Consider the following 27,645-nt stretch of genomic DNA (forward strand, 5'->3'; position numbering starts at 1 on the left):
TGTGTGATCTTTTTCTGTTAAGCATCTGGACGACACCCAGCCAAAAAGCCAATATGAGGAAAACCGAAGAATGCTGTCTTGGCCAGCAGTAGTTAGTAACTATCTTTTTTTAAAATGTACTTTGCTATAGGACATGTCTCAAATTTCATGGAGATGCATTTTCTGCTGAATCTTTTTCAATTTAAAAAAATACATATTTGCAGTGTCTGATTGTATAATACCATAAATCTTCCAAAGCTTCTGGCTGAGAAGAGCTATAAAGACTCAGACCTGTGAAAGGATTAAGTCATTTGGGTAAAATTGTGAAAGCTGCCTTTTTTCCTTTTGTTTGTTCGTTTTACACACATTAGGAATAATAAGTTATAATTTTTAGTCCTGATATTAAAGTCTTTTCAGATTAAGTGTCTGTTTTGTGTTTTAAATTGTATTTCTTAAAAAAAATAATCTCTCGCCTATGCTGGAGTCATTGCCTTGCCTTAGAGCATCGAGTTCATCTGAACGAACAGCGCTCAAATGCAAGGTAATGGTGTGGTGGCTGTGGTGGCGATGTATTTGCGGCAGTGCTTCAGGATTTACTGAGTGTTAAATAGAGAGTAGGAGACTCTGAGGGTAGGGACTGTCTTGATAGACAAGGCTGAGTCATGTTGGGTTAGAAGATGTATAATACACAATTGGTGAGGGCTAACACTGCAAGGACTTATTTTTTTGGCTCTAAAATTTTCACAAGGGTTTAGGTACAGGTGACTTCAGCAGGTGGAAGGAGGAGGGAAAGGAGAGAAGACTTATACTTACTTGAGCTGTCACAAAACAAGCAGAGGATTAGAGCCAGCTATGAAGATGAAAACAGATGAAAAGAGGAGAAAAAAATAATTTTATGTCACATGAGCTCAAGGAAGATCATTCAAAATTTCTTTGTGTCCCCGTGTCTGACTGAAGGACCTCCGGGGCTGCTCCCAGCGACCATGGTCACTGTGAATAGTCCTCTGCATTTTTTCTCAGAGATCCACACATGACAGAAAAGAAGAGGAACGCATCCTGGTTTAGGATGTAAGGAGTCCATTTTTGCTGGTTAAGTCCTCAGTTTAACGACCTGAAAGAGAATTGCCTAAATTATTTCAAGCTTGCCTTTTCTCCAGAGTGTGTCTTTTTCGATGCAACTTGATTTCCAGTTCTTCAGAAGTTTCACAGTTGGAAGGGAACCCAAGAACTGAGAAGTGGCAAACACACTGTCTTTGAAAGAAAAATACTCAATTTCTTTGGTTTTTTTCTTTTCTCAACAAGGCAGTTGTTGCTTCTCATGCTTCAGAGTAGCTTTACCTTACCTGTAACTCTGCCATGGATGTACTTCGGTATCTGCTCCTGATGCCCACATCTGTGCAGGGCACAAACAGGGCTTCTAAGCCAAATGATTGAATAAGGCCAAGTGATATTTTTCAAGATTTTTGACTTTTTAGGGGAAAATGGAAGTCACGTGGGTAAATTTTCCACACGCTTTAGAGGTGTTTAATTCAACCAGCTGTCAAAAGTATTTGGTGTCTCTTTGTCAGCCTTCTGTTTAGTGTGCCAAGACTTGTTTCACCCAGCTGTACCAAGGGAAAGCTTCAGAGCTGCCAGCATTGTGAAGGCTCTGCGGGAGGATGCTCTTCCAGTCCCTCTGTGAGAGGTACGTTAGAAGTGCATTGATTCCTAAAAAAGAATCCAGGGAAAGTGGTTAACATTGTGCTGTTTTTTCTTTGTAATGTTCTACTGGAGTAACGATCACTCATGAATTTTTGGGCACTCTGTATTTCTTCAAATCTCCTTTTTGAAATGCACAAGCCCTGCTCCTCTGTACTGTAGCCTGAGCCTTCGCCCTTCATCAGTTCCCCTCCACCTATAGCTTCCCCTCCACCTATAGCTTCCCCTCCACCTATAGCTTCCCCTCCACCTATAGCTTCCCCTCCACCTATAGCTTCCCCTCCACCTATAGCTTCCCCTCCACCTATAGCTTCCCCTCCACCTATAGCTTCCCCTCCACCTATAGCTTCCCCTCCACCTATAGCTTCCCCTCCACCTATAGCTTCCCCTCCACCTATAGCTTCCCCTCCACCTATAGCTTCCCCTCCACCTATAGCTTCCCCTCCACCTATAGCTTCCCCTCCACCTATAGCTTCCCCTCCACCTATAGCTTCCCCTCCACCTATAGCTTCCCCTCCACCTATAGCTTCCCCTCCACCTATAGCTTCCCCTCCACCTATAGCTTCCCCTCCACCTATAGCTTCCCCTCCACCTATAGCTTCCCCTCCATCAGTTGTGGGGCTGTTGGATCTCTGCTGCCTGGTTTTCAATGGCTGGCTCTCAAACAGGAGGTTAGGAAAACACAAAAATGGGCAAAGTCAAAAGTACAGGCATTCACAGACATGTTTTGATTGCCCGAAGTCAGGGGTGCTCGGGAGACATCTGGTAACTTTTCTGTTAAATTGCAACTCATCAAATTGTTAACAAGTGTATCTATAAATCTCTATGAATCCTGTTGATTAAATCTTAATTTTCCTATTAACTGTATAAATATTTACACAAATACTAATTTTGCAAAACGGAATAACCCAGATTGGCATGAAAATATTTTTTCTAATGTTATTTTACTTGCTGTTGTCCAAGTATTTATGTTTGTTGTAAATTTTTTTTTTTTTTAGGGGAACAGAAGCATTAACAATCTCGCTGCTCACGTATTCAGTCCACTGGGCTTGCATTGCTGGAAAGTTCTTTGCCCTGAACACTTTTCCTTCTGACAAGAAACGGAGTGTTCCTCTTCACGCACTGCTGGAACAACCTGTAGTGAGTTTGCTGCCGTGTACCCTTCCTCAGCTAAAGGCAGGGGAAGAAGGCTGCTCCTCTTACGGAGAGCCTTTGGGTTATGTCCATAAAGGCACCAGTTCCTCTTGGTTTAATTTATAATTTGCATGGTGGTTTGTGGTTCCGTGGGAAGCAATTCCCAACGGATGCTATGACTGAAACCCTACAATGGGTCCACACCTCAGCTTCGGGCTTGGAACTGAGGAACTGACTTTCTGGGATAAATGAGGATTTCTTTTATAGCTGTCAAGTGAGTGTTACTGCGCGGTTTCCTATTTATTTGACCTCCCTGTTTGTGTGCCAGTTCAGGTGTTGTGCTAATCTATGGCAGACGTGGGGAGTTGTAAGACAATTCAGGGAGCTAGCAGAATTTTTTCAGATCTATTGTGTTCCTAAAGTGGTTATTTTAAATTCAGGTTGCATATTACTAACTTTGAAACTGATTTTATTTTAAAACGTGGCACTTCTATGTACTAAGATTGCTACATCTTGGTAAGTGTGGTAGTCTTGAGTGATCTGGTTAAACAGGCAAGCGTGCTTTGGGCTATCTCATTTGTATGCTGTTTTCAACACCGAAACTTGTCTATTATTTAGTAATTGAAATCTGTGATCAGAATCCTGGTTTCGGTGCTAAGTGTTTGTATTTAGTGCCAAAAGGGGGCAGCAGCCTCCTTCAAATCTTCAGCGTTAGCGCCACTGGGAGAAAGAGAACCTATTGTTTTGTAGGTTGGTTGTTGGTTTGGGGTGTTGTGGTTTTGTTGTTTTGGTTTTTTTTTTAATTTAAAAAATAGAAAGATTTTATTTGTCAGAACAATTTCTAGTTCACATGCAGTTTTAAGATAACAAATATCCAGTCTGGTTTGCATCCCGTAGCAGGTACAGTTGCAGGTGACGTTTGTTAAGAGTAGAAAATGTCCTCTCTTTCAGTGTAGAATATGTGCAAGCACACATAAACATACACACAGCCACAATTTCATACAGCTCTCGGTTCATTACTTATTAAAAAATACTTAAATATCCCCATCAATTACTTAACAAATGAGTGCTTTACTCTCTTACAAGCTCACAGCCAAGCAGTGAAATTTTTTCTCTCTGTGAGTGGGTTAAATCTTCCCAAAGGAAGGCACCAAATGCACTGATAAAACATGAAACGAGCTATCAGGCAGGTTTATAAACACTCCTGCCTGCACTTTGCCAGTGCCCTTCAGTCATGTTATGCAACCAGCCTGGTGGCATTCCTGGGATCTTTGCTGGAACAGAGGGTGCCCATGTCGTTTCAAACTGTGGCAAGAAGTGCAAAAAAACGGAGGTGGTGATTAGGTTTTCCTCTAGTCTAGTTTCAGACAGAAGCTTCTCAGCTGGAGGAAAGAGGACCGTCAGTTCACATTGACCCATCATCATCTTTTCTCTGCTGCTGTTGGTTTCCACTGACCACCCAATGGTAGTGCCGTCTCCAGACCTTGCTTGTTGTCGTTAGCCAGGTGATCAGTGATTTTCTCAGTGAAATGTTCTGTGCCTCAGATATTTATGTCCTCTATGCTGATCCTTGTACAGTGACATGAGTGTACTATACGTTGGGGTGGATGGAGTGTGACTTCATCTGCAAAAAGTTACCCATATAAATGAAATACTTATCCTAAAGAGGTATTTTATGAATGCCATCTGCCAGGCATTTGTAAGATAGTAGAAAAGTTATTGCAGCATTGTTACCAAAACTGTGGCTTGCTCTGTGTTGGGGATTGTCAAAAAAGACTTGTGCTGCTTTTCATAATGAGGCGCTGAAAGCACGTGGCTATCTGTGGAAGAGAAGTTGCATGAGCCATCCACAACCTTCCCATGTATAACTCCGGTATTTCCATATAATGGGCATGCTTTATCCAGGTCACCTTATTCAAATTTTATAAAACTGTCTGTCAGAACAGATGGTGTCACTTAAGGATAAAAAGCTTAGCCATAGATGTGAAGAAAAGCTGCCTCTTCAAGTGAGGTCTGCTAGCTCATCTTAGTCTTTATGACCCCTGTCTTCCCTCAGTGCACAACAGAGGACTTCTCGCAGGTTTGCCATAGGTGTTTTCAGAGCCCTTTACATTTTTGGTCGCTCTTGATTTGTTGCTGCAGCTCCAGACAAGTGGCAGAATATCTGCCTAAGTTGGCCCATCTGTGAAATGGCTGCCTGGGCCACAGAAATTAAGATGTATAAAACAGGTTTGTAAAGGCTGAAGTTTCTAGTGCATGCTCAAGGTGTTAAATCGCTCAGACCAGAGGCTGGGTGCTGGCTACTGTAACTTACTGTCTTTCTGTGGTCTTTTCCTCCCTTCTTTTATGGCCAGCATCACCATCATCTCTGCTATCTGCCACTTCTCCTGGAGGAGGACTTCCGATAAGCTCTCTGTTGTGGGTCAGGCTTCAACTATTGCTGTATATTTCTGTACTGTTTGTATTAAATTGTTCTTGGTGTTTCTTTTAAGCCTCAAATTTTGGCATTATTTTTTTGCCTACCTTCTAGTAGGCAATGTATGTGTGCTTTTAAAGGCTGTTATTGTTTGTCTCATCTGAGTTGGCTTGGAGAATGTCACAGGTTTTGAATCATTTCTCACTCCTTTTAGTGGCTTATCTCACACTCAGGAGGAAATGTTGGGTATTCAGGGCTACTGTTCCTCTTCAGGTGAGCAGATAATGCAGATCGTGAAGGGAGATTTTCCAGTAAGGTCTGTTAAAAATCCCCTGTCTGGTCAAAATTATGGATTCCTGAGGACAGTTCAGGGTGGTTATTCAGGACACAAAAGCCTTAGTAACAGTACTATGTCATGTATGGTGGCTTATATTTTTTGTTATGCTCAAAAATGTTGTGCTTTTACTTAATCAAGTTGTCTCCTCTCTGGATTTCTCTTTTTAATACCTGTGACTGTATAAAAATAAATGGGACTATAATCTCTTGGATGTCCCATTGCAGCTCAGTAGCTCTGTTGCAAGTGTCTGAACAAATAGTAAATAAACTTAGCCCAGGATAAGAGGTCACTGAATAACCTCTGCCTACTGTGCATGGCAAATGTTTTTCAGGACTTACAGATGCATAATAGAGGCCCAGCCTGAACAAATACAGTGAAGTCTGAGTCAAAAAGTCTCCAGATTCTCATGTCTAGACTATACAATGAGATAGCACAGAAAGTCAGATGCTAGGCGCTCTCCTTATCATGGATAACATGAGGTTTTCCCCAACTCAGGATGTCTTCCCTCTTGCCTTTATCTAGTTTTAGAAATACTTTATCTGACGCCTTCTCATGTGTCCTTCATGGATGGTAGGATTGTACTGGGGGGGGGGGGGGGGGAGCTTCAGTAAAAGAGGCCCTCAGGAGAGGTTTCTATTTTAAGTTTGAAAGTGATTGTGCTTAAATGGGACCTTCCCTTTAAATAAGCATGTTCCTTGAAACTTCTTCTGTCTTCAATAATTCATAGACATTGCTGCTGCTGCTTCTTCATCATGTTGTTGGTCTTGTTAACCCCACACAGCTACGGCAGGGTAATTTTCAGTATAGTATCAACAACACTGACGAGTTTCAAATGAAACGATAAATTCTGCTTTCATTTACCCCATGCTGTCTGTTGCAGCGGAGGTTGGAGGTCAGTACAAGCTTACATCGTAGGTGACATTGGAAAGAAAAGGGCAGTATAGAATTTTTATTATGGAAAATAGTAAGGAAAAAAGGACTGCAAGAACATAACCTTGGCATTCCTTGGGTCCGGACTGATTACAGGCTAGGGGAGCCCTTAAGACACCCACTCGCTGAGCAAACCTAACCTGGTTTTGGAGAGAGGGTGACCAGAAGCATACTGATAGATTTCTACGAGGTTACTTCTCAGTGAGTGCCCGGCCCCCAGGACTGCTGTGAGACCACTGACTCCTTTCTTAGATGTCACAGAACTCTGTTCATTTTTGTGCTTTTTGTTACTTGCCATCCTGGGCTGAATTAGAGTGCCCTGGAGAAAAATTACCTGCTTGCCTTCCCTTTGGCAAAAGCCAAGGCACAGACAAATAATTGCACTTCATTTAGTTTTTATTAACTACCTCAGTGGTGAATTTATATGCATATTTTTGAAGGTGTTGCTGAAATGCAACACTACTGTTTCAAGGTCAGAGGATGTCAGTGTAGCTTAGTGTAAACAGTAGTTTGTTATGGCAATAGTGCTTCCTTGCTATGGTTTTTAGAACCCTCAGAAATAGCGAGTGAGTCCTCATGTCAGATGATTGCCACCTGTATTACGTGGATACAAAACTGGGGCTTCCTTGGGATGTCACAACAGAGCTGACTTGGAGGTTTCCCTTAATGCTTCTCTCGTTCAGCAGTGGGTGTGGGTCAGAGGTGTGGGCTCTGCCACTTGGTGATACTGGTCAGCTGCTTTGCTCTGTGGTGCAGAAGCAGGTTAGATCTCCCAAGCCCTGAAAGGCCTCTGGTGCCTTCTCAAATTTTCTGCATGGCCACAAGACCATTTTCCTCCAGTGCAATGGAATGGAGTCCTGGAGCAGCTCAGCTTCTGGAAACGTGTCCAGAGAGTCTCGATGGTGGAGCTGCACTGGAGAGGGTGCAGCGATCCTTGCCGTGTGTCTGCAGGGGATAGGAGTCTCCAGCACCATGGGGGAAAAAAATCATGCATGTTTTAGTGATAGTGATCCACCAAACAGGTAAGCACAGTTAGGTATCTGTCCCCGTAACAGGACCTACAGCCTGACATTCCCCTCTGTGTAGGGAATATTTTGTGCCTCAGACAGGGGCCCACTAAAATCTGCCCATGATGTGGAGAACTGCCAAATGGCAGGCAGTGGGAGAAGTCTGAAGGAAGTCTTCCTGGGTTTTAGCCGTGCCAGTAATGCAGACAAGCCATGGGATTCACAGTCTACTTCCCATAGCTGGAATCCAACCTCATGGATGGTTTTTTTTTTTAATGACGAAGCAGGGACCCCTCATTTAAAAACCCTCAGGTGCTAGAGACACAGCCATAACAGCTAAGCTAACATGGCAGCGGTCACAATACCCATCGGATGCAGGGGATGCAGGTTGGCCCTGCTGCTTTTCCTGCCTTCCCCCATCTATGCAGAGACCGCCGCAGCCAGCGGGCTACAGAGATGATTGAACCCATCCTGTGGATGGTGTCTGGAGAGGGAGGTGGGGCCAAGTGCCTGATCCAGAGAAAGACGGTAAAAGAGAGCAGGGGATGCTATGAGTGAGTGAGTCGACATCTGTTGAGATGGGGAAATCTGGGGAAATCCTAATTCCAGTCTGCAAGTCAAGGGCTAATTTTAATCCGTTGCCTGTTGGGTGGAAAGATTCTGGTAGGTACTAAGGTAGGGCTTAATATCTGACGTTAAAACTCTAGCAACCAAAAGAAACAGGGAAATACTTTTCAGGATTACACTTGACAGGGGAAAAAAAAAAGCTATTATATTGAGCGTTGGAAAGCACTTGACAGAAGAAATAAGAATTTGCTATTTATTTCCCAGTCTGAGGAGGTGAAAGCAAAGAACATTTGTATTTTTGCTGTGGTGTTTAGGGAACTTTTGTTGTAGCTGGGTTTTGTAGGTTTGTGTGTTTGCTGTTTTGTTTTGTGCTTTTTTAAAAATATAAGGCACTGTCTGGAAATACATGCTAAGCTGTCACTTTTTAGATGTCACAGGCTTTTCAGATGTAGGTAGTGTACATAATCTTTTACACTTTCTTACCTCAAGAGCTGACTCCCTTGGCCAAAGACAGGCGCAGTTACAGTGTGTGACCCTGCTCCTGGCAAAGGCTTGCAGTCAAATGCAGCAGGGACAGGCAGGCCCTTACTGCTACGACCAGTTAATATTTAACCGTCATGTGAACTCTGGCTTAGCTTTACTGTTCCAGTTTACTGGGAGTGCCTGTTCTGGAAAGAAGTTTGATACAGAAATGCTATTGAAAGTCCCCATTGACAGTTAGAGCTTGTTCTCATCCAGCTTCTAGAGACACTGGAGAGACCCAGGCTAACACAGCACTTTCAAACATGTGAATGTCTCAAAATGGTGCACACTTTAACCTTCGCTGTGCAAGGAAGATTTTTTTAAATCTGTGATGTCTGATAAGGCTGCCTGTGTTATACCTGCAGCTGGTTGTGATGGTGAGAACAGGCTGATGTAGACAAGCTGGAGTTTGGTGTACCAGTATGCGAGAAGCCATTCAGAGGATGAGCGTGAGGATAAGCACTGCCATTGGGGAGGTTCAAGCAGTCCCCTTTCCTTCCTACACCAGGATTTAGTATCCCCACCACCACCACCGGGACAGAAGGACTACACAGGTAGGAAGTTCCCTGGCATATCTGCTGCTGGGGTCACTAAAAACTTCCCATTTCCCAGGCTGAGGTGGAGAAGCCCAAGGCTTTTTGTGTTAACTGCCCTCAGCACTTGCTCAGATGTGAACTATGAAGCACCACAGCTGTGACCCTGAGCTGTGAGCAACAGAGCTGTGGTGCTGCCTCTGTCCCTGTCAGCACCAAGACACAGGGAGGATGGAGATGCTTGGAGGTTCATTTTAACCCATCTTTTAGCAGTTTTGCAGGTTTTTTTGTTGGGGGGTGGTGATGAAGGCAAGGTGCAAACTGAGACCCAACTTTTCATTGGGCTAAACCAGCTGTCTTAAGATGGGTTTGAATGGCAGCAGAAATGGGCACATGCTACCAGGAACCCCTTGACACTTGTAGCAAGCTGCAGACGTGCAAAGCACGAGGTGAGGGCATGCAAAAAATTTATTATAATACAAGTAATGTCATCTGTTGCCTTGTCCCGTTGCACTGCTGCGTTATTTAGGTGGGGAGTAGCCCTGATTACCGAACACTGCTTGTTTGTAAAGTGGTAAGTCAGGCTAATTAGCTGTGTGGGCGGAGTATTGGTTTCAGGCTCATCAGGAGGGCATCCTCATCCTTTCCTCAATTATATGCATCCAGCAGCAGGGTTGTTTACAGATGTTTGTTCGTGGGTGCTTCTTCTCTAGAGCTTACGGACAGAAAAGCCAGACTAAATGGGGCACTGAGAGAATCTTTTTTTAGCCTGTCACACTGGGCCGGCAAACTGCAGCAGTACAACCGGCACTTCTGCAGGGCGTGAGGAACGCTTCTTTCTCACCCTGCAGGATATGTGATGAGAGTGGGCGTGCAGCGATAATCAAGTCACTGAGTTAAGCAGCAGGCCTGTGTGACTGATTTACAAATACCAGTGTTCTTTATTTACACAGACATGTAAACAACAGAAGGTAAACAACACCACCCAGCTCGGTCTAACAAACAGGCTGCTGCTGTTTCACTTCAGGACCTGAGGTGTTTCAGACATTTCACAGAACCTGTATTGACAGCAAACACAGGAAGGCTACAAGGTTACCTTGACTCTCCTTTGCACGGGAATTGCATGCGCAGTGTGGCAGCGTGAGGGAATGGCACCGCTTGAGGTTGCAAAACAAGCATATGCGAAGAGCCCGCTAAAAGCCTGCCTTAAGGTTGGGTATCACTGGAGTTAGCAGTATTTGTGAGTAGTATCACTGCAACACGTCCGGACTCTGACAGCACTTTCCACCCAAGGATCTGAAAGCACTTTGCAAACAGACCACAAATCTTTGTTGCATCCTTTGCAAATTATCCCCAGCTCACAGGCAAGGAAAAGGAGGGCCTTCGGATAGCTTCCCAGAGCTCAGGTTTTACTGGTCTCATTTCCCAACCCTGTGCTTTAAATATAGCACCATTCTTCCTTCTCAGAAGCATATCACTTCTCAACATTCTAGGATAAGCTTTCAAATTCAAAGTGACTCTTCAAGTACTGCAAGTAGAAGGGCAGCGGACAGTCCCAGTTGCTACCAGAAGCTGTTTCACTTCAATGACACCTCTGCTGAAAGAGGAGCCAGCTACTGTGCGATACATTGCACCCATCCCTACGCTTCTTCAAGTTTGTCCAAAAACAGAAGTAAGGGTAACATTAGCTGCAAAAGAAAAACTATTTGAAAATAACTGTGCTGATCTGCTGTCTCGCAAATTTAACTGCAACAGTAAGCCACACTGTGTTTTACTTAGTTGAAATATTTCAAATAGAAATGTTACACTAAACGTGTAAACCAGAAAAATACCTAGTGGAAAAATGAAGAATTCAGGAAATTTGCTGCTTTGTGCCAAGGAACAAATTTCCTTATAGTTTAGCAGCAAAAGCATCAGCTAGAGCTTGAATGGGATTTAATTCTCAGCCGTAAATTCACATTTTGGTTTCACACACACTTCCTGAAAAAAACCCAAACCACCAGATTGGCAGATGTTTGGCTCGTGGTTTGGTTTTTGGTTTTTTTCTACTGCAGGGTGATCACCATGGTTTGAACCCAAAACTGGTTTCAGCCTTTCTACCTGTTTCTAACATGAACAGCAAGTTAGACAGGCTCGGCTCATATGCTAGATCAAATTGAAGCTTGTAAGAATTGCTGCTAAAAAAGCAGCTGGGAAAAGGTGGGTTTTGAGCACGGTATTTAAATGCTCAGCTGCCTTCTCTTGTGCACATTGTTTGTTTCAAATAGTTTTACTTCTTCTACCCTCCCAGTGAGAACTACAGTGATGCCCTATCTTCAGTTATCATAGGAAAGGAGATGAATCACCACAAACATAAGATACAACATTTACAGCTGCCAGTACAACAGCAGGTAAAATAAAGAGGGAGGAGGAGGCCTGTTTTTCTTAAATACGCATTTCTGCAATCCTTTTGATCCCCCAGGTGAAAAGGAAACTTAAGAAATTCTCCTTAAATAAAAGCTATGTACAAATTGCACACGTTGCAAATAGAGCACTGAGATCAGTTACAGAAAATAAGATGTACAGTCTTCATTGATAACATCTCTCTTGCTATAAACAGTGATAAACAGCATATGCTTTCTTCAGATGTCAGAACCCAGCAAGACTGCAATATTATGTACACAGGGCTTGTTTGCCTTCTGCCTCCCGCAGCAGAGTCCCTCCAAACTCTGTTTTCACTTCAGAAAGCTGTGCAGTGACGTTCCGGCGCACCGCATCGCTCCTGCTCGGCACATCACAAGAGAGCTGTCATTGCGGTCTGGCTTATGGGCTTTAGGCAGTCTCTGGGCGTTGAGTAACCCTCGCTTCCGAGGGCACTGGGCTGAGGTTTCTGGTAGTCCATGCTGTAGCTCACAGAGGTCAGAACACCGTTAACTTTGGGTTTGTCATAGTTTATGACACTCTGGGGTGTCTGATAGTCTCCGTTCCTGCTGTCGGTCTTACAGGAACTAGAGAAGCTGCCGGCAGAAAGGGAGTGTTTCTGAGATGAGACAACAGGTACATTGTAGCCGTTCTCAGAGGAGAAATTATTTTCTCTTGCTATGTGCCGCTCTATGATGGGGGTGGCGTATTCGGGCTCTTGGCTGGCCAGGGGCAGAGCATATTCGTGCCGGTTAGCTCTGTGCGGACAGTGATAGTGATTTTCAAGCTCTGAACTCCCCCTTCTTCCCTCATCTTTGGCGTCCATGGGCCGAAAAGTAGATCCTTTCCGTGTTACCGTCCCAGTCCCAATCATGAGAGGCTGCTGATAATCTAAAAGGAAACATGAACTGCTCAGAGTAAGGCACAGATCGGTGATTTTAAGTATATAACACTTATGCATAGATAGGTATTTTACATTGAAAAATGACTCTGCTATTGTATCAAACATGGTTATCAGGAATGTGAGATAGCCTTTCCCCAACGCTGGTCCTGTTGCAGAATGTGGCAAAAGATCTTCCACCAAGGAGCTCCAATCTGCCATCCCTTTTCCTACTCCCTGCCTGCCTTTCCCCACCTACCCATCCAAATAAATTCTGGAGTGTACTCCAAAGCCCTGAAAAAAAGAGAGAAGTCAACAAAATATTAGCAACAAACCAGACAAAGGACATTGCATGAAGATCCACAAACAAGCTGTTCTCCAAAACAAGTGTTCTGCTTTAGGAATAATTAAAATGCCCGCAGGATTCTTAAACGAGCCTGACCAAGTGCCGGCTTTATTTAAAAGGCATCTCACAGTAAATGACTGACAAGAAGGATGAAGTTAGGTGGAACGGCAGCCAAGAAAGTCAAGGGAAGTGTGAAAGGCGCTAAGCCAGCTCAGCACTGCTGCAGGCGCACAAAAAGGGATCAACTGTGGGAGGAGAAGCAGCACCAGCGCTGCTGGAGGGACGGGGCAGTCACCCCAGTCAAGGGGGGACAGCAGGGACAGAGCTGGGGATGGGCAAAGGGCCAGGGCAGGAACATGGAGAAAATGTGGCCTCAAGAAGCCCATGTTTGCACCTCTAGTCGAGGCAGATGCCAGGCTGCCGTGTAAGCAGATCTGGACTAAAAGGGTTTTAAAAAAATCCAGTAAAACTATTATGCGAAAATTCAGTGTTCTTAACTTTCTCGCTTTGGTGCTAGTGACAATCTCTTACGGATACATACAGTGGCCTGAACAGCTCTAGTAAATGACACTGCTAAAGTATCATGTTTTGACGCAGGCGTGAAGAAGTTAGCTCAGTTTCTTTTCTGGCATCGTGGTTCATCTGACATGAGCGTCGGATTCGATTCCATATGTCCTGTGAATTTTTTTGGCAGTTCCTGGCTACCTCCCAAACTTCAGCATGTAGGGTGAAGGTGTTATGATATTTCACTAAGTGGTGCAGCTCTCCCCAGCATCGCTGCCGCCATCCCCAGCAATCTCCTGTGCTCAAGATGAAGCATCTCAACTTGCTCCTGGCTGCCTTTGGGAACCAGCAGGCAGCTGGGGATTCAAAGGGAGGGAATCTCAAGCAGCACGTCAACCTCTACGCAAGTTGCATGCTCTCTGCAATTACATTATTAAATGGCACATTTCTGGGCTGCATATACATTTTTATTTGATGTTTCTTATTTCTAAGGGGACTGTAGATGAAATGCTGAGGCTGGGGAGCTGCCTGGCCAGGCTGAGAGTTAAGACTTCCCATGAGTGTGGCAGGAGGGGAGGATGGAGAGAGAGCAGAGGCTCCCCAGACATGGCCAGGGAGCCAGACAACCAGACAACCATGACTTGTGAGCAACCTTCATTCACTCCCTTTCCTTCCTGAAATAAAACTGCTCTATAGGTCTCTGCATATTTACATTGGAAGTTTCTGTAAAGGACTGAAACCATCTTTCAAAGATATCCAGGGTAGCACTGTATGGAATTACAGTAATGTGCTGGTTTGGGCTGGGCTAGAGTTAATTTTCATCATAGCAGCTAGTATGGGGCTTGTTTTGGATTTGTGCTGGAAGCAGCATTGATAATTCAGGGATGGTTTAGTTATTGCCCAGCAGTGCTTGCACTGAGCCAAGGCCTTTTCTGCTCCACCCCACCAGAGAGCAGGCTGGGGGGGGCAACAAGGAGCTGGGAGGGGACACGTCTGGGACAGCTGACCCACACTGACCAAATGCCATACCATATGATGTCATGCTCAGCAATAAAAGCTGGGGGAGGAAGGAAGGAGGGGGTACGTTTGGAGTGATGGCATTTGTCTTCCCAAGTAACTATTACACATGATGGAGCCCTGCTTTCCTGGGGATGGCTGAACACCTGCCTGACGATGGGAAGTGGCAAAAATGAATTCCTTGTTTTGCTCTGCTTACGTGCGCAGCTTTTGCTTTACCTATTAAACTGTCTTTACCTCAACTCATGGGTTTTCTCACTTTTACATTTCCAGTTCTTTCCATCCCACTGTGGGGGAGTGAGCAAGCCAGCTGTGTGGTGCTTAATTGCTGGCTGGGCTTAAACCATGACAAGTAACCATCCATTTGTTTTTTAATTTCTCTGCCAAATGCATTGGAGAAATTCTAAGGTATTTCTGAAGTCTAGAAGCTGGAAACAGCAAATTAAATCTTTCTGGAAGACTGTTGATCACTGATCCCATGAAATGGCTGGTCTTGCTAGCCTTTCCAGACAGACTAGACTAGGCAGGGGTAAGATGTGCTAAGAGGATGAATTAAAACATCATCCCTTTGGGATGCAAATAGTACTGATGTGGGGGTTTGCTCTATCCAAACACCTGGAGCCAAGGTAGCACAGTTTTTTTTCCTTCTCTCTCACCTACCTGCTTCCACTTCAGTGGGCCTCATCTCTGAAATAGTTCAGGAAAGCTGCACAGGGATCTCAGCACAACTTCCAGCTGGGCATGAAATCCCACCACAAACCAACTAAGTAATTCTTCTATTTGCTCAGCAGCAAGGGGCATTATATATTTTGTTCCATTTCCAGAAACATTTGTGTTTTGTACTGAAACACAAAAATTAAGTCAGCAAAAGCAAACTATACTGTTCTAGGCACGTTCTTGCACTACATCCATACCTGAACGCCTTCCACGGTTACCTTCAGCTGTAACTATTTCAGAGTCAGGAACTCTTTGCCCACAACTCCATGAAAAAGTTTCCAAAACAGTAGTCGTTTTTACTCCTAATACATTTAGCTGCTTCACTGTAACATCTGGGATGAACACAGATAAATCTGTTCCTGGGTCTCAGCTTGCATGAGAGCTGGAGCCTGTAACATTGCTGGTCCATCCCTCTCCCCGTTACCTGCTCGGCATGCAGAGCGAAACGAATGCGTGGCAGCAGGAGCAATTGTTACCTGCCATGTCACTGGTGACCAGATCTAGTTTTTGTGGTGTCTCCTTCTCATTATTATAGCTAATGGTAAATTCTGTTGACTGATGTCTGGTGAAGGGCTGCTTGATGTGTTTCCAACAACCTATGATAAAGAAATAAAAATAGAAGGCTTATCAGCAAGTTAAATGCTTACAATCAGAAGACTGACCAGAAAGCTTAGGTTTTGGTGTACTCGTTATAACTATATTAAAGTAGTTAAAAAGCAAGACTAAAACATGCTGTTTGTAAAAAAAGCCCCCTAATTTTGGAGGGTGAAAGGGAAAAAGTGAATCACCAACTGGGATTTCCAAGTGAAAACAAAACTTTATAGAGAATTTTCTTGGCCAGAAGGGCTCAAACTCTGTAGGTGCCTGCACTGATGCCTTAACAAAGTATATCAGTAAAATACCAACTTTAAATCAGTTACCTGCTTTGCCATTGCTTCTGTGGCAAAAATAATGCTTAAAATATCTTTTTTTCACCAGAGTAGTATGGCTTCCATTTCTTGATACCTGAGCACCTGCACTCATCAATTAATTTGTTCTCACGACATCCTTGTGAGACTGAAGAGAAAAAATCCACAGTGTCAGGCATTTGCCTGGAGCCCACAACAGGAGGTCTGCAGAGAGGTGGGTTCAGCTCCCAGCTTTCCAAGTCCCCAGCCTGGTTCACGAGGGCTTAAGGAGGAGCTTGATTTACGCAGCACACACACACAACAAATGAACTAACTGGGTAAGAGGCTGTCTCCAATTTCTTGGGATTTGTCCTCATTAGCAAGTGAGAAAGGATTATGATGTGACCTTGAAAAATCATATTAGCAAATATGATGTTAAGTACAAATTAATTTTCTAATGAGGGTGAGCTGCAGTGGGTAACAGCATTCCTTTCACTGACGTCAGCACCTGCCGAGGGATGAAATTTCGGAGCCGAGCTATTGCAAGGCACTTGTCAAGAGACATGTGAATTGCTTAGTGGTTTCTTTTTTTACAAAAAGTCAAGATTCAGAAGGATATTCCTGTACAGAGTTGGCTGGCCAGGAAATACAGCTAAACCCTAACTTCCAAGATGATGGGAGAAAGCATTACTGAGCAAGACAAAGAATACCCTTCACCGGGATTTTGCAGGCATCTCCTAAACAGAGCCCTCAAGCCAATCCCCTATTCTGATTTTACACATGAAGTACAATTTGGTATTGTTAGGCTTTATAAATATAGTCCCAACCGGGGAGGGAAGCAAGATGAAAATATTAAAGCCATAAAAAGTTATTAGCCCTTGCTCTCTTAGAGAAAAGCAATCCCCTCTGCTGTGGGGAAAAGGAAAGAAAAGCAGCAATTTTCTGCAAAATAGGTATTTTAGAGGAGGGAAGGAAAAGGAGGGCACCTGGGAGCACTCTTACATGCTAATTTATGCACTCTGTATAATAGATCTTTTGCTAATTGCCTTTCTGTCATAGAAACCAAATTATATTGTTTCTCAGGGCACTGTACTAGAATGACACAAGTGGCACTACCGTTTGCTGTTTCCCTGGTATGAAGAGGTGAATTTGAACCAGGAAATGTGCATGCTATTTCATATGCGTTTCATGCTTAGTTGGACAACCCCTTCCCACTGGCCCAACAGACAGGAGAGGACAAAGTGCGTGATTCTCCACTAACCTGATTTCTGAGCACTGGATAATCCATAAGGAAGTCCTTTGGCTTCTCGCCTGAGAGGAGAGGACAGCGTTTATAAACATCTGCACTTACACCATTTCAGCTTTATACCTTAGTTCCAGCAGAGACAGCCTTTGTGGTTAGCAGCTGAGGACAATGCTTCACTCCGAGTTCCTGCAGGCTGGTGTCTACTAGAACGTAAGGCATGCAAACCAGCATTTTGACATTTCATTTTTTCCCCATCTATATGCAAGTTTTGAGTGATGGTGTTCAGATTTCTTGGGTCTGGCACTCATTGATTTGATGTATCCATGCCTATATGTGTCACTCCAGGTTATGTTTCGGGTCTGCTCTTCTGAATTCTTTGGCTAGTTTATATAGATTTTCTAGGTATCCAGGGCAGAGCTGGGTACCACCAGTGATGAAGCAACATCACCATAGCATTGCTTACACTTCCAGATCCTCATCTGCTGACAGAAGCATTTCCCAGCTCTACATGCAAGTGCAGGTTCATGACTGAACATGTAGCAGGAATCACAGTTAGCAGGGCTTCTGCACGTCCTCTGACGTGTGAAATGAAGGGGCTTACTTTTAGCTGCTTACCAGCATACGTGTGCAACTCCTTACAGCTAGGCTCTGCTTTCAGCCCACTAAGTTAAGTGCTGTGACTTAAGGGACTGGGAAGAAGAAACACAACAGGAAGGAAATAAAAGAAAATGATCCAGATAGATAGCTCAAATCCTCCCTTCAGTGAATTTTTAGTTGGCTTTGGTATGGAAACTATTTCATCTTGATGGCTTTATACCTTAGTATTTGTGGGTATATGTAGGTTGAAGAGAACAGCTGGTTACATCGGACTGTAAATTGCAGCGTGCAGTTCTGACCTGCTTTGCCTTTGTTTTTGTCTGACTAGGGTAGATAGATGTACAGTAAGAAATACAATTTTCAGAGACACGACATGAGTTCTGCTTAAAAGGCAGACTGTCAAACAGGATCAATTTCCAGCTCCCTGGTAAAGAGGGTCTGGAAAGAGGGCACGTAGTTGGATGTGCTAGCTAGGTAGTCACAAATGCCTCCTATGACAAGAGCCGGTATCTTACCTGCGTAGGGCTGCACAGATACAGATTCCAGAGAACAGGAACAGACACAGCACGATGAGGACAGGGACAATTATAGCTGTAAGCTTTAAGCCTGCACGAGGGGAAAAAAAGAAAAGGATGAAAGTTTAAAAGGCAAATTACTCTGAGGTTGGTAATTTTTACTACAGAGAATACAGCAAAAGGCAGATAATCTTGCAGGAATGCTCCTTGCAGGAGAGCATGAAAATGTAAAACTATAGAACTGCAAGACCACTCCTCAGCCATACTTGGCAGCCATGCACCTATGTGGAACAGTGTTGAGACAAGAGTTAAATATACTTTCTCCTACACTTAACACCTAAATGTGTCCTTACAAAGAGCAGTTCTGTCTTATTACACACTTAGGTAACTTTTACAAAGCCACTTACACTCTGTTTTCAGTTGCTTATAAAAATGCCAAATGAGGCTGCAATTTTACATGCCAAGTATCTGGCTCATGTTGAACTGGTTGAAACACTTCAGTCAAAGTAGTTCAAAAATTTCCAGGAATGGTGCTAGGGAAAAACCTGTTTAGCCTCTGTTAAATTCTAACACAACATGGTTTAGAGCAGGGATTAGAAAATTAGCAGTGGGGTGGCTCTTGTGTCAGGAGTGCACCGTTCACTATTCTAACAAACACCAGTCTGTGAGAATAAGGTGGTACATGTGTCCACAGGGTATTTACAATTTAGCAGATGAAATCTCAGTGGATTTAATTTTCAGTGAATGTGGATACAATTCACCATACTGCCGCACAGATGAACTGAGCTTGCTCTTGGCAAAAGCAATGCAGTTTCAGAAGAGCTTTTGTTCTTACAGTGATTGCTTCTTACAACCAGGTTTTTTTAAAGAGACATTTCTACAGCTATCAGTTACGTTTATGGGTAGCAGTGTTTGGTGTAGTGGGTGTGGTAATTCCTGCCCGGCTACGGGTCCACCAAACAGTCAGTATAAGCAACAAATTTTGTTTGTTTGCTTTTTAAGATCTAAAGATTTAGCTCCACAACAGTAAAGGATGAAGACTGCAAATTCAGGGAGAAGTATGCAAATCAAGGTTGTCTGAGCCCCCATGAACACAGGCATTATGGAAAAGTGTTTAATTACATGCACTACTGTATGCTGCTTAGAGCTAGTGACCTGCTCTGGGAGGAGTCATGGCTGCATAGAGAGAATCGCAGAACGGCTGGTGTTGGAAGGAACCGCTGGGAACCATCTAGTCCAACCCCCTGCTGAGGCAGGTTCTCCCAGAGCAGGTGGCACAGAGTTGTATCCAGGCAGGTTTTGAATGTCTCCAGAGAAGGAGACCCCACAGCCTCTCTGGGCAGCCTGTCCCAGGGCTCTGCCACCCTCAGAGTAAAGATGTTTTTGCTCATATTCAGATGGAACTTTCTGTGCTGCAGTTTGTGCCTGTTGCCCCTTGCCCTGTCACTGGGCACCACTGAAAAGAGCCTGGCACTTTTGTGTGTCCTCTTGACACTCGCCCTGTAGATATTTATAGATGTAGATGTAGATCCCCTCCCAGACTTCTCCAGGCTAAACAGCCCCAGCTCTCTCAGCCTTTTCTCATAAGGGGAACGCTCCAGTCCCCCAACAATGTTCATAGCCCTCCGCTAGACCCCCTCCAGTAACATTTTTGTGAGACTACTGCCTCACGTACTACCAAAATTATACAATAAAGGAAGAGCGTGAGGAAAAGCTCCTCCAGAAAATGCTGACGAGTGTTCGGTATAGTCCCTTGAGCCACCTGCCAAGCATAGCAAACATGCCAATATGACAGGGAAACCGAACCCTGATGTTTCACACATCAAGGAAAATTAAGGCTTTCAAGCTCTTTCTGTGCCTTAAGGCAAAACCAACCTCCCTCTTCTCCCTGTCATTAACCTTTAATAGAGTCTGAAAGAAAAATTAAAAGTTTTGATTTGTGAAGAAAGTTTAAGTTCACCCAGGCTGGGCTGAAGACATGATGATCCCACTGAAAATGCAGGGCTAGGTAGTGTTACCCAAGTTAGTTTCTTCTGACGGGATGGGCTCCGTAACAGTCCTGTCTTCTTTTCCGAGGGAGGTTTCTGTGCTCTGACTTGGTTTCTGCCACATTGAATGCGTAAACGAACTATTAGCTGCAAAAGAGAAGGGGGCATCAGTGGCACTGTGGTAGCACAGGGGGATTTGGAGGCACCATGCCTGGGGAGCGCTGCTTACCCCATACCTTGCATTATTCGACAACCCATCAGCTCAAGCTTCAGTGCTATTCTTTGGTTCCAAGTTTGAGGGATAATTCGCACGTAACGGGCCACTATTGGAGGGATGAAGTTATTCCGTACTACGTCACCAGAGTTGGAGTTGCCTTGGAATACCTGCAACAAAACGTAAGCACATTGTTTGCTCTGTTTTAAAAGTCTCTTTCTTCAAAGTGCTCCTGACATCTGACTTCAAAGATTTTCCATTATCCTAAAATTAATATATTGAAAATCCGAGATACAGCCACAAGATTTTTGGAATTGAGAGTTCTGGAAAGAAATATTTTTTTTTTCGTTCTGACAGATGATTGCATTTTTCTGTTAGCTCTGAGAAGAAAGGCTATCACTCTGTTTCAATTCTGTGTAATTTCTAGTTAATGCATGCTGGTATAATGCAATCATTTTTTATTTAATAGCACTGCAGCACCCTTACTTGGGCAACAGGGGATAAAAATGTAAAAAGAAAAAAATGAAGTGAAATATTTCTAGACATCTTAGTAAAATGGTCATCTTCCTGTATCAAGCTTGAAGAGCGACTATTAAACTATGTAGTTGTGTCTCCTTTTCCCTCCACTTACACAGGATTTTCCAGAATCAGCTAAGCCCACGTGCAGAGCAGTAGTCCTTGCAAAATTAGTTCTTGGAGGTGCTTTTGCGTGACCTAGGAAAACTTAAAAGCCTGATGAGATAGGGAAGTGAGCTCAGCATTATCTTAGATAAAATGGCAGGCACATGGGGTTCTGATGGGACAGGTTTTGTCACGCACCTTAGCTGAAACTAAGATCATATACAATACTTCCATAAGATTATTTGTATATAACAAGTCATTGTAGAAATCTGAAAACCTGCAGATTTTTAATGGCTGGCCTTCACAGTTCAGCCACGTTGATTTGTCACTTTTTGGGTCAACACCGCCTCAGTTCAACAGTTAAAAATATTAAACCAGTTGATGTTGCGCAGTGAAATTCCTTGTCATATAAGCTAAGAAAATCAGAGCTAGTAGGAAATCTCTCCACAACTCTACCAAGTTTTTAAAAGCTGCCATCAGGACTGAGGACAAAGTAGAGCATTATCCTGAGGCAAGCTGAAATGATGAGTGAAGGTCTGACTTTGAACCCTGTGGTGGCAGGGAGGGGGGATTTTGCATTTGGGGTTTTTTTTTGTTTGAAAGGAAACAGGAGGTTTTCTGGGGAAAACGTTATCAGACAAACCTGTGTAGCACATCCTTTGTCTGCAGAAACTAGTTGTGCTGCTTTTATCTGTTCATTCTTAAAGTCACTCAGAGCCTGTGAAAGCTGTTGTGTGGAGAGGTATTTTGGTGTAAGAGCAGTTACGTTAAGTTCACTTACACCAACTCCTAGCAGATGTAGGCTGTGTGCCCACTTGTGTCACAAGGGCCCCACCAGCGAGGACAGAGAGCAGTGCAGCTCCTGGTGACTGTAGGGCGGCCAGACAGAGGCTGGGTGTGAGGGTACAGCCCCACCAGCAGCCCTCTGCTTTTACCCCAGTCGGTTGTTTTGCTTGTGGGGGATGGGTTGACCATCCCGGTGCATCTGAAGCCGAATCTCAGCTTTGCTGGTGCTGTACTGACCACTGCTTCTGTACGGGTACGGTGTCCCTAGTGCAGGCAAATGCTGAGCTGAAGACTTGCCCGAACAGCCTGTTGTACAGCTTTAATTACACTGTTCTTTTAAAAGAAGGTACAGATATACACATGCCTCCCTGCGTGTGTCTCACAACTTGGATAGCTTCCTTGTTTCAACAAGCTCACTATCTACTCCATGGCCGTAAATTACACTGGCAAAGACAACCCAAGTCTAGACAAGTCTGAAACTCCTGATCTTTCCTGACAGCGAACGCCTGCCTTTCAAAGTCAAGGCGGCATACACATTATTGCTCTGCATTTTCCTGTCCCTCCCACTTACCCTTACCTTTTCTTCATTGCTCAGAATCCCTTTGTAAGTTCTCCATTTCGAGTTGTTATTTCTGTAGTTCATTGTAAATGTCTTTACGTAAAAGTTCAAATTCAGTGTTGTGGATCCAGAACCAGTAGTCTTAATCCCTTTCAACAAAATGCAAAATAAATTTTCATTTTTTAGGTGTCTGTTATAAAGGAACAATTTCAAATGCAAACACAGAAACCAAAACAATTGGGAGAACTTTGCATTCAGTCTTAATTTACTTTTCAAGCTATGTTGGAACTGAGTTTAAAAGTTGGGTGAAGAATGGGTATCAGTTTTAAATTATGACTTTAAAGCAATGGAATTTTGAATGGAGCCCAAATTAATGACTCTAGAACTAGTAATTGCTTTTTGATATTATGATCCATAACAGCAGTCTTTATATCTCTAGTAGCAACTGTAATTTACATTTTTACAAATAAACCAGGAGTTGGAAATGGGAATTTCTTTCACCTGGGCCAGTTTCAAAGGCTATGACTTTACTGTTTCTTACTGATTCCAGAACTGCACCATTAACAGATCTTAAGCAGTCATTTACCATCCATCCAGACTCTACTGGTTCCTGTGTAAGTATTTTGTTCTGAGCCTAACAGCATGTTTACAGATCAGGCATATGTGACAGTTGAGTTCAATCCTGTATCCCTATAGGAAGACCAGTCCTGTAAATAGCCATGGCTTTTTAAATAGGAAAATAATAGTCCTCAGTGCAGACCATTTGATTACATTCAACAAAAGAAACACTGTATTAGAGCATTATTAGCTTTTCAGCTGCATTCAGTTTCTTCTCCAGCTGAAAACCCAGCTGCTGATGACCAGTGACATACCTGTTATTCTCTTCTTCTCTCCCAGGTCTATCTCCAACCATTCACGATTGCTGCTGTGGTTAGAGGCCCAAGCTAATCCTGGGACTTGAAGCCAAGCCTTGCTGGGAGACCACTGGAAAAGTTGCCCAAATTCGTTGGTCTCCTCCCAGTAGGAAGATGCAGTAACCTGGCTCTTGGAGAGGAATCCATCTTCTAGACTGAGAGATTTGTTGCAGCCTAGGAGTCCCCACACAGACAGGCAGAAGGAGTTATTTCGCGTTTTCACAGCGTATTTTTATATTAGGCTAGCAACATATGAAGACCACCCACAACAGCAAAGTCAGATGTTGCTTAATCTAGTGCTAGCCTGATGCTCTCCGTTAGCTGTAGTGTTTGCCAGTCAATTCGTAGTGGATGATCCAGTACCAGAGCGCTGCGGTCCCTCTCCTTTACCAGTTTAACTCCTACGTACACGACACCTTCCGACTACATCTGCTATTTTTGCCATTTTTAATCTCTGCAGTTTTGTCTCATTCCTGTTAAGATTTCTTATATTTTAATATTATGTTTCAGAAGGAAAATTTTAATGTTTTGAGATTGGCATTAACTAATTTTGCTGTACAAAACATTTCTCAGATGAAGGCACTGTACTGAAGGGAACACTTTACTGTAAATATTGCATGATTCTCACCTGCAATTAGGGCTAGAAAAGTTACTCATTAGAGTAGCTCCTTGATGCTGCTGCCAAGAGGTGATATCATGAAGATAATAGCTGCAGGTAAGTATTACAAACTCCACCAAAGAACCCACAAAATTTCTGCACATCAAGGTTCTTCACGGAAAACGGGCCAGTGAAATAAGGTTTCAATGAAGTTAAAAATAATTCCCTGGCAGTTTCAAAGGCCTTTACGTGCTCTACAGTTTTCAGTGGAAGAGTAAATGATTTTATCTCAGATGACTGAAATATAATTCAAATGAACAAGCACAAAATTTCCCCCCCCCCCTCTTTGCTATGTTTCATGCAAATGAACAGCCTGACAGATTAAAGATGCCTTTGCATCTTGGAAAGTCATAAACAAAAACTCGTTCTGTATCAGTGCAATGTCAATATATTTTCATTCCTCCTATGTTTTCGTTCTCCTCTTGTATAATGAAGATGGAATTTATAAATGTCTGAAGAGAAACTGCTTTCATTTTCTGCCACCTAAAGTACATAAAAATGGGATTATCTGATTGCCATTTTTCATATGCTGGCACCAGAAATGTAACAGCAGAATACTATTTCTGTTGCTCGTCTATGTGCGTATGACCTATTCCTATTCTGCTTCTTTCTAGCTCGCTTCACATCCCTTCAATTTTTTTATTCACTTGCCAATTCTAAGAAATTTCTGTCCTAAAATATCTTTCCTAGACACAGCCTGACATTCTCCTGATTACTTTTCAAAACTTTTAGAGAAAACACTTACATAAAAAGGTAAAATTTTGATAGCTAAAAATAAAGCCATTATTCTTACCATTTGAAGTAAATATAAACCGCTTATCTGACAGCGAACCACTGCAAGAAAAGAAAAGGGTAATTGAGCCTTTCGGGAGGTGGCCACGGGAATGCCGAGGTGCAGTTGCAGAACCACTGTCTATCTAGCAAAATCTCTGGCCGGATAGCTGCTCGCTGCGCTGGCTGGCTGGTTGGTTACTGACCCCAGTGAGAGCACTCCTGCGCATCTCTCACCGTGACCGAACCCAGATCAGCTCGTTAATAGTTTGGAGCATGTGCTATGCTTTAAACTGCCTCCCCGTCGCATCAGCCCGCAACTCTCACCACATGCTTCTGCTTTTCTCCTCTGCATGGGCCCTGTACTGCTGTGGGAATGCTTTCCCCTTCTGCTCCTCTGGCCAGCAACAGAAGAGCGTTCAAAAGAGCCAGGATTGGGAAAGCGAACCCCTGGAGCCTGGAGCCCCCAGTGGTGCGCGGCTCTAGCGCCGTGCCCAGGTCTCCTGTCACCAACAGTACCTTCAATGAGAACAATGTCACCAAAACCAGTGACTTTCTATTAGTCTAAGCCCACATCTAGTGTGAAGCAAATCCAGTCTCAAGCACTGTGAAAGAGTTAACAGTTGCTTGATGGTGACTAAACAATGCCAGCTCTGGCCATTCCTACCAGGGCTACAGGTATATCAGACCAAATAAAAACTACTCCTTGTTTTAACACAGATGGGAATCAGTTCTGTTATAACCACAACCAACAGCTCCCATCAGGAATGGTTCTTTTTGCTTCATTAATGGGAGAACATCTACGGCTCCCCTTTTCTTCCTCCTTCTGACACGGCCTGCTTTGGTTCAGGAGAAAAAGCATTTCTTGGGCCGCTCCATACAACCCTGCACGATGCAAGGCAAGATAAAATCACCACTGTAAGGGAAAGCTGAGCTTTCCTTGGCCTCCCATGGAGCTGCTTTCTGATTCCCCACGAGATGCCCCTGAGGTTTCATTCCAGAACTGATGACTCTGACTGGTTGCCTATTAAAAATAAAAGCCCAGGTTTTAATGTGAAATTAGTTTGGATTTCTTGAAAATCTGACCCCTTCAACATCGCTTCAATTAGCTGCATGCATCACTTGCCCCTTTGAAAAGCCTTGGCCAGTGTGACTGAGCAGTAAAACAACTTCTGCACTTAAGCATCAAGACAGCTCCCTTTTGGGCTGCCCTTTGTTGTTGGCCAGGAAAATTTCCCCCCAGGTACCGTCTGTGGGCTAACAGCCATGCACACAGCTGTATGTTTTGAGAGCGCTGCAAACAGGGAATAGGAAAGTGGTCCCACGTCAAGGTCAATAAAAACACTGCCTCTTTTTGTCACTGAGGGAAAACTAATGACTACAGGCAAACGAAGCCCTTCAGAGACGACTGAGGGCACTGGGAGGGAGCTGATTTATTTGGACATGTAGGCGGTAGTGTAGCTAGAAGGAGATACTCAAGCCCTGCCTCCCACATCTTCCCCCCAGGCAACCCTCAGGGGCGATCAGATGCACTCTGCTCTTTTCAAACCAGTTTGACATTACAGCCAAACCAATTTTTTCTTCCTTAGTGAAGCAAAGCAATCTGTTTCAAGAGAAAAGAAGAAAATAAACACCTAACGTGATCAGTAAAACCTACACAAAACAGAAATCACAGCACTCCTCAAATACTCATTTATGAGATAAAGCTCTGTAATAAAAAAGTCACCCAGATTCCTTTCAAATAGAGGGCTACAATTTTAGCAAAGAAAGGGAGGAGGTCAGCATTTCTAAGGTCTATGAAGCTATGAAATCAAACTGAAACATTTCTGCTGTAATTCTGTAAGTCACCGAAGAGGACAAACTAATTCAGTAAGTGGTAATTCATCAGCTTCCTAATGTGACAGGTGGCATTTGTCACACAAATTTCACTTTGTCCTTTAAGGGGTGGTATTGCCCCATGCGCCTCATTTTTCTGACAACCTTCAGGATCCTGCCTCACCAACAGTACCAGTGGCAGGACTGCATGGGAGACCTGTGCCAGCAGCTCTGCAAAAAATGGATGCTGCTTCCCATAATAAATTTCTGTTAGCAACAAATATTTTTTTCCCCCCAGAGTCAGCCTCAAGCAAGCTTTTTACAAGCAGTGCAGGTTAACCCTGAATTTCATCTTTCACAATTCATGAGCATGCCATTTCTCACATTTTCAAAGACAAATGATTTCACGTGCACAGATGTACAGACACAGCCCAGGGCACATTACAAAGTTACCCCCCTCCCCTCCGTTTGTACTGGGATATCAGAACTGCCCAATAAATCCAGCCACTTGATCTTCATTATAGGATTTGCAGGTGCAGGTCCACGCATGGATCATGAGAACTGAAAACCTCACAGATGCTGGAGTGTCACACGTGCACTGAAAAACGGAGTCTGGGAGGCCAAGGTCAGCTCTTGCGGGCTGGCAAGTGAGCCATAGCTCCCCTGTCACAAAGCAGGTATTGAACAGCTCGATGCACTCCAGCAGCAGCTTCTGATGAGGTCAATTTCAGCTCAAGTCACTAAATAATTTAAATTTTTAGTACTAAAATCTGCTATAAAGGATATTTTAAAAACTTGAGTAAGCTTTTATTTAAGGGCATCTAAAAAGCTCTTAAAGCACTGCTGTCCAAGCACCAATTTTTTATCGCTGGCACTGGCTGTGCCACAGGAATTTCTTGCAGCACATATGTACCACGAGCACAGGGAAGCCGTGCAGCTTTGGAAATACCTCTTCTAAAAGCCTTTTTAAAAACATGAAATGCATTGGTTCATTTGCTTAGTAAACAGGCCCACTGTTTCTAGGAACACTTTTTCATGTTTTGAAATAAAAGGACTGATTTCCCTGCATCCTCCAAATTCCTTCTCC

General features: G+C 43.7%; 1 protein-coding gene across 1 annotated transcript in view; it reads right to left on the bottom strand.

Moving 5' to 3' along the window:
• Window positions 1-10,041: 10,041 nt before the first annotated feature.
• DCBLD1 (discoidin, CUB and LCCL domain containing 1) overlaps window positions 10,042-27,645 on the bottom strand; it is a 49,675-nt gene continuing 32,071 nt past the window's right edge. The window contains exons 7-15 of the mRNA XM_040598672.1: window positions 24,766-24,806; window positions 23,273-23,488; window positions 22,419-22,549; window positions 20,457-20,604; window positions 20,251-20,367; window positions 18,233-18,323; window positions 17,136-17,185; window positions 15,464-15,583; window positions 10,042-12,414 (exon numbers count right to left, since the gene is read on the bottom strand). Coding sequence (XP_040454606.1) covers window positions 11,897-12,414; window positions 15,464-15,583; window positions 17,136-17,185; window positions 18,233-18,323; window positions 20,251-20,367; window positions 20,457-20,604; window positions 22,419-22,549; window positions 23,273-23,488; window positions 24,766-24,806 — 1,432 coding nt within the window. The 3' untranslated portion in view covers window positions 10,042-11,896. The remainder of the gene's footprint in view (window positions 12,415-15,463; window positions 15,584-17,135; window positions 17,186-18,232; window positions 18,324-20,250; window positions 20,368-20,456; window positions 20,605-22,418; window positions 22,550-23,272; window positions 23,489-24,765; window positions 24,807-27,645) is intronic.

This window comes from Falco naumanni, chromosome 6 (genome assembly GCF_017639655.2).
Source record: "Falco naumanni isolate bFalNau1 chromosome 6, bFalNau1.pat, whole genome shotgun sequence".
Lineage (NCBI taxonomy): Eukaryota > Metazoa > Chordata > Aves > Falconiformes > Falconidae > Falco > Falco naumanni.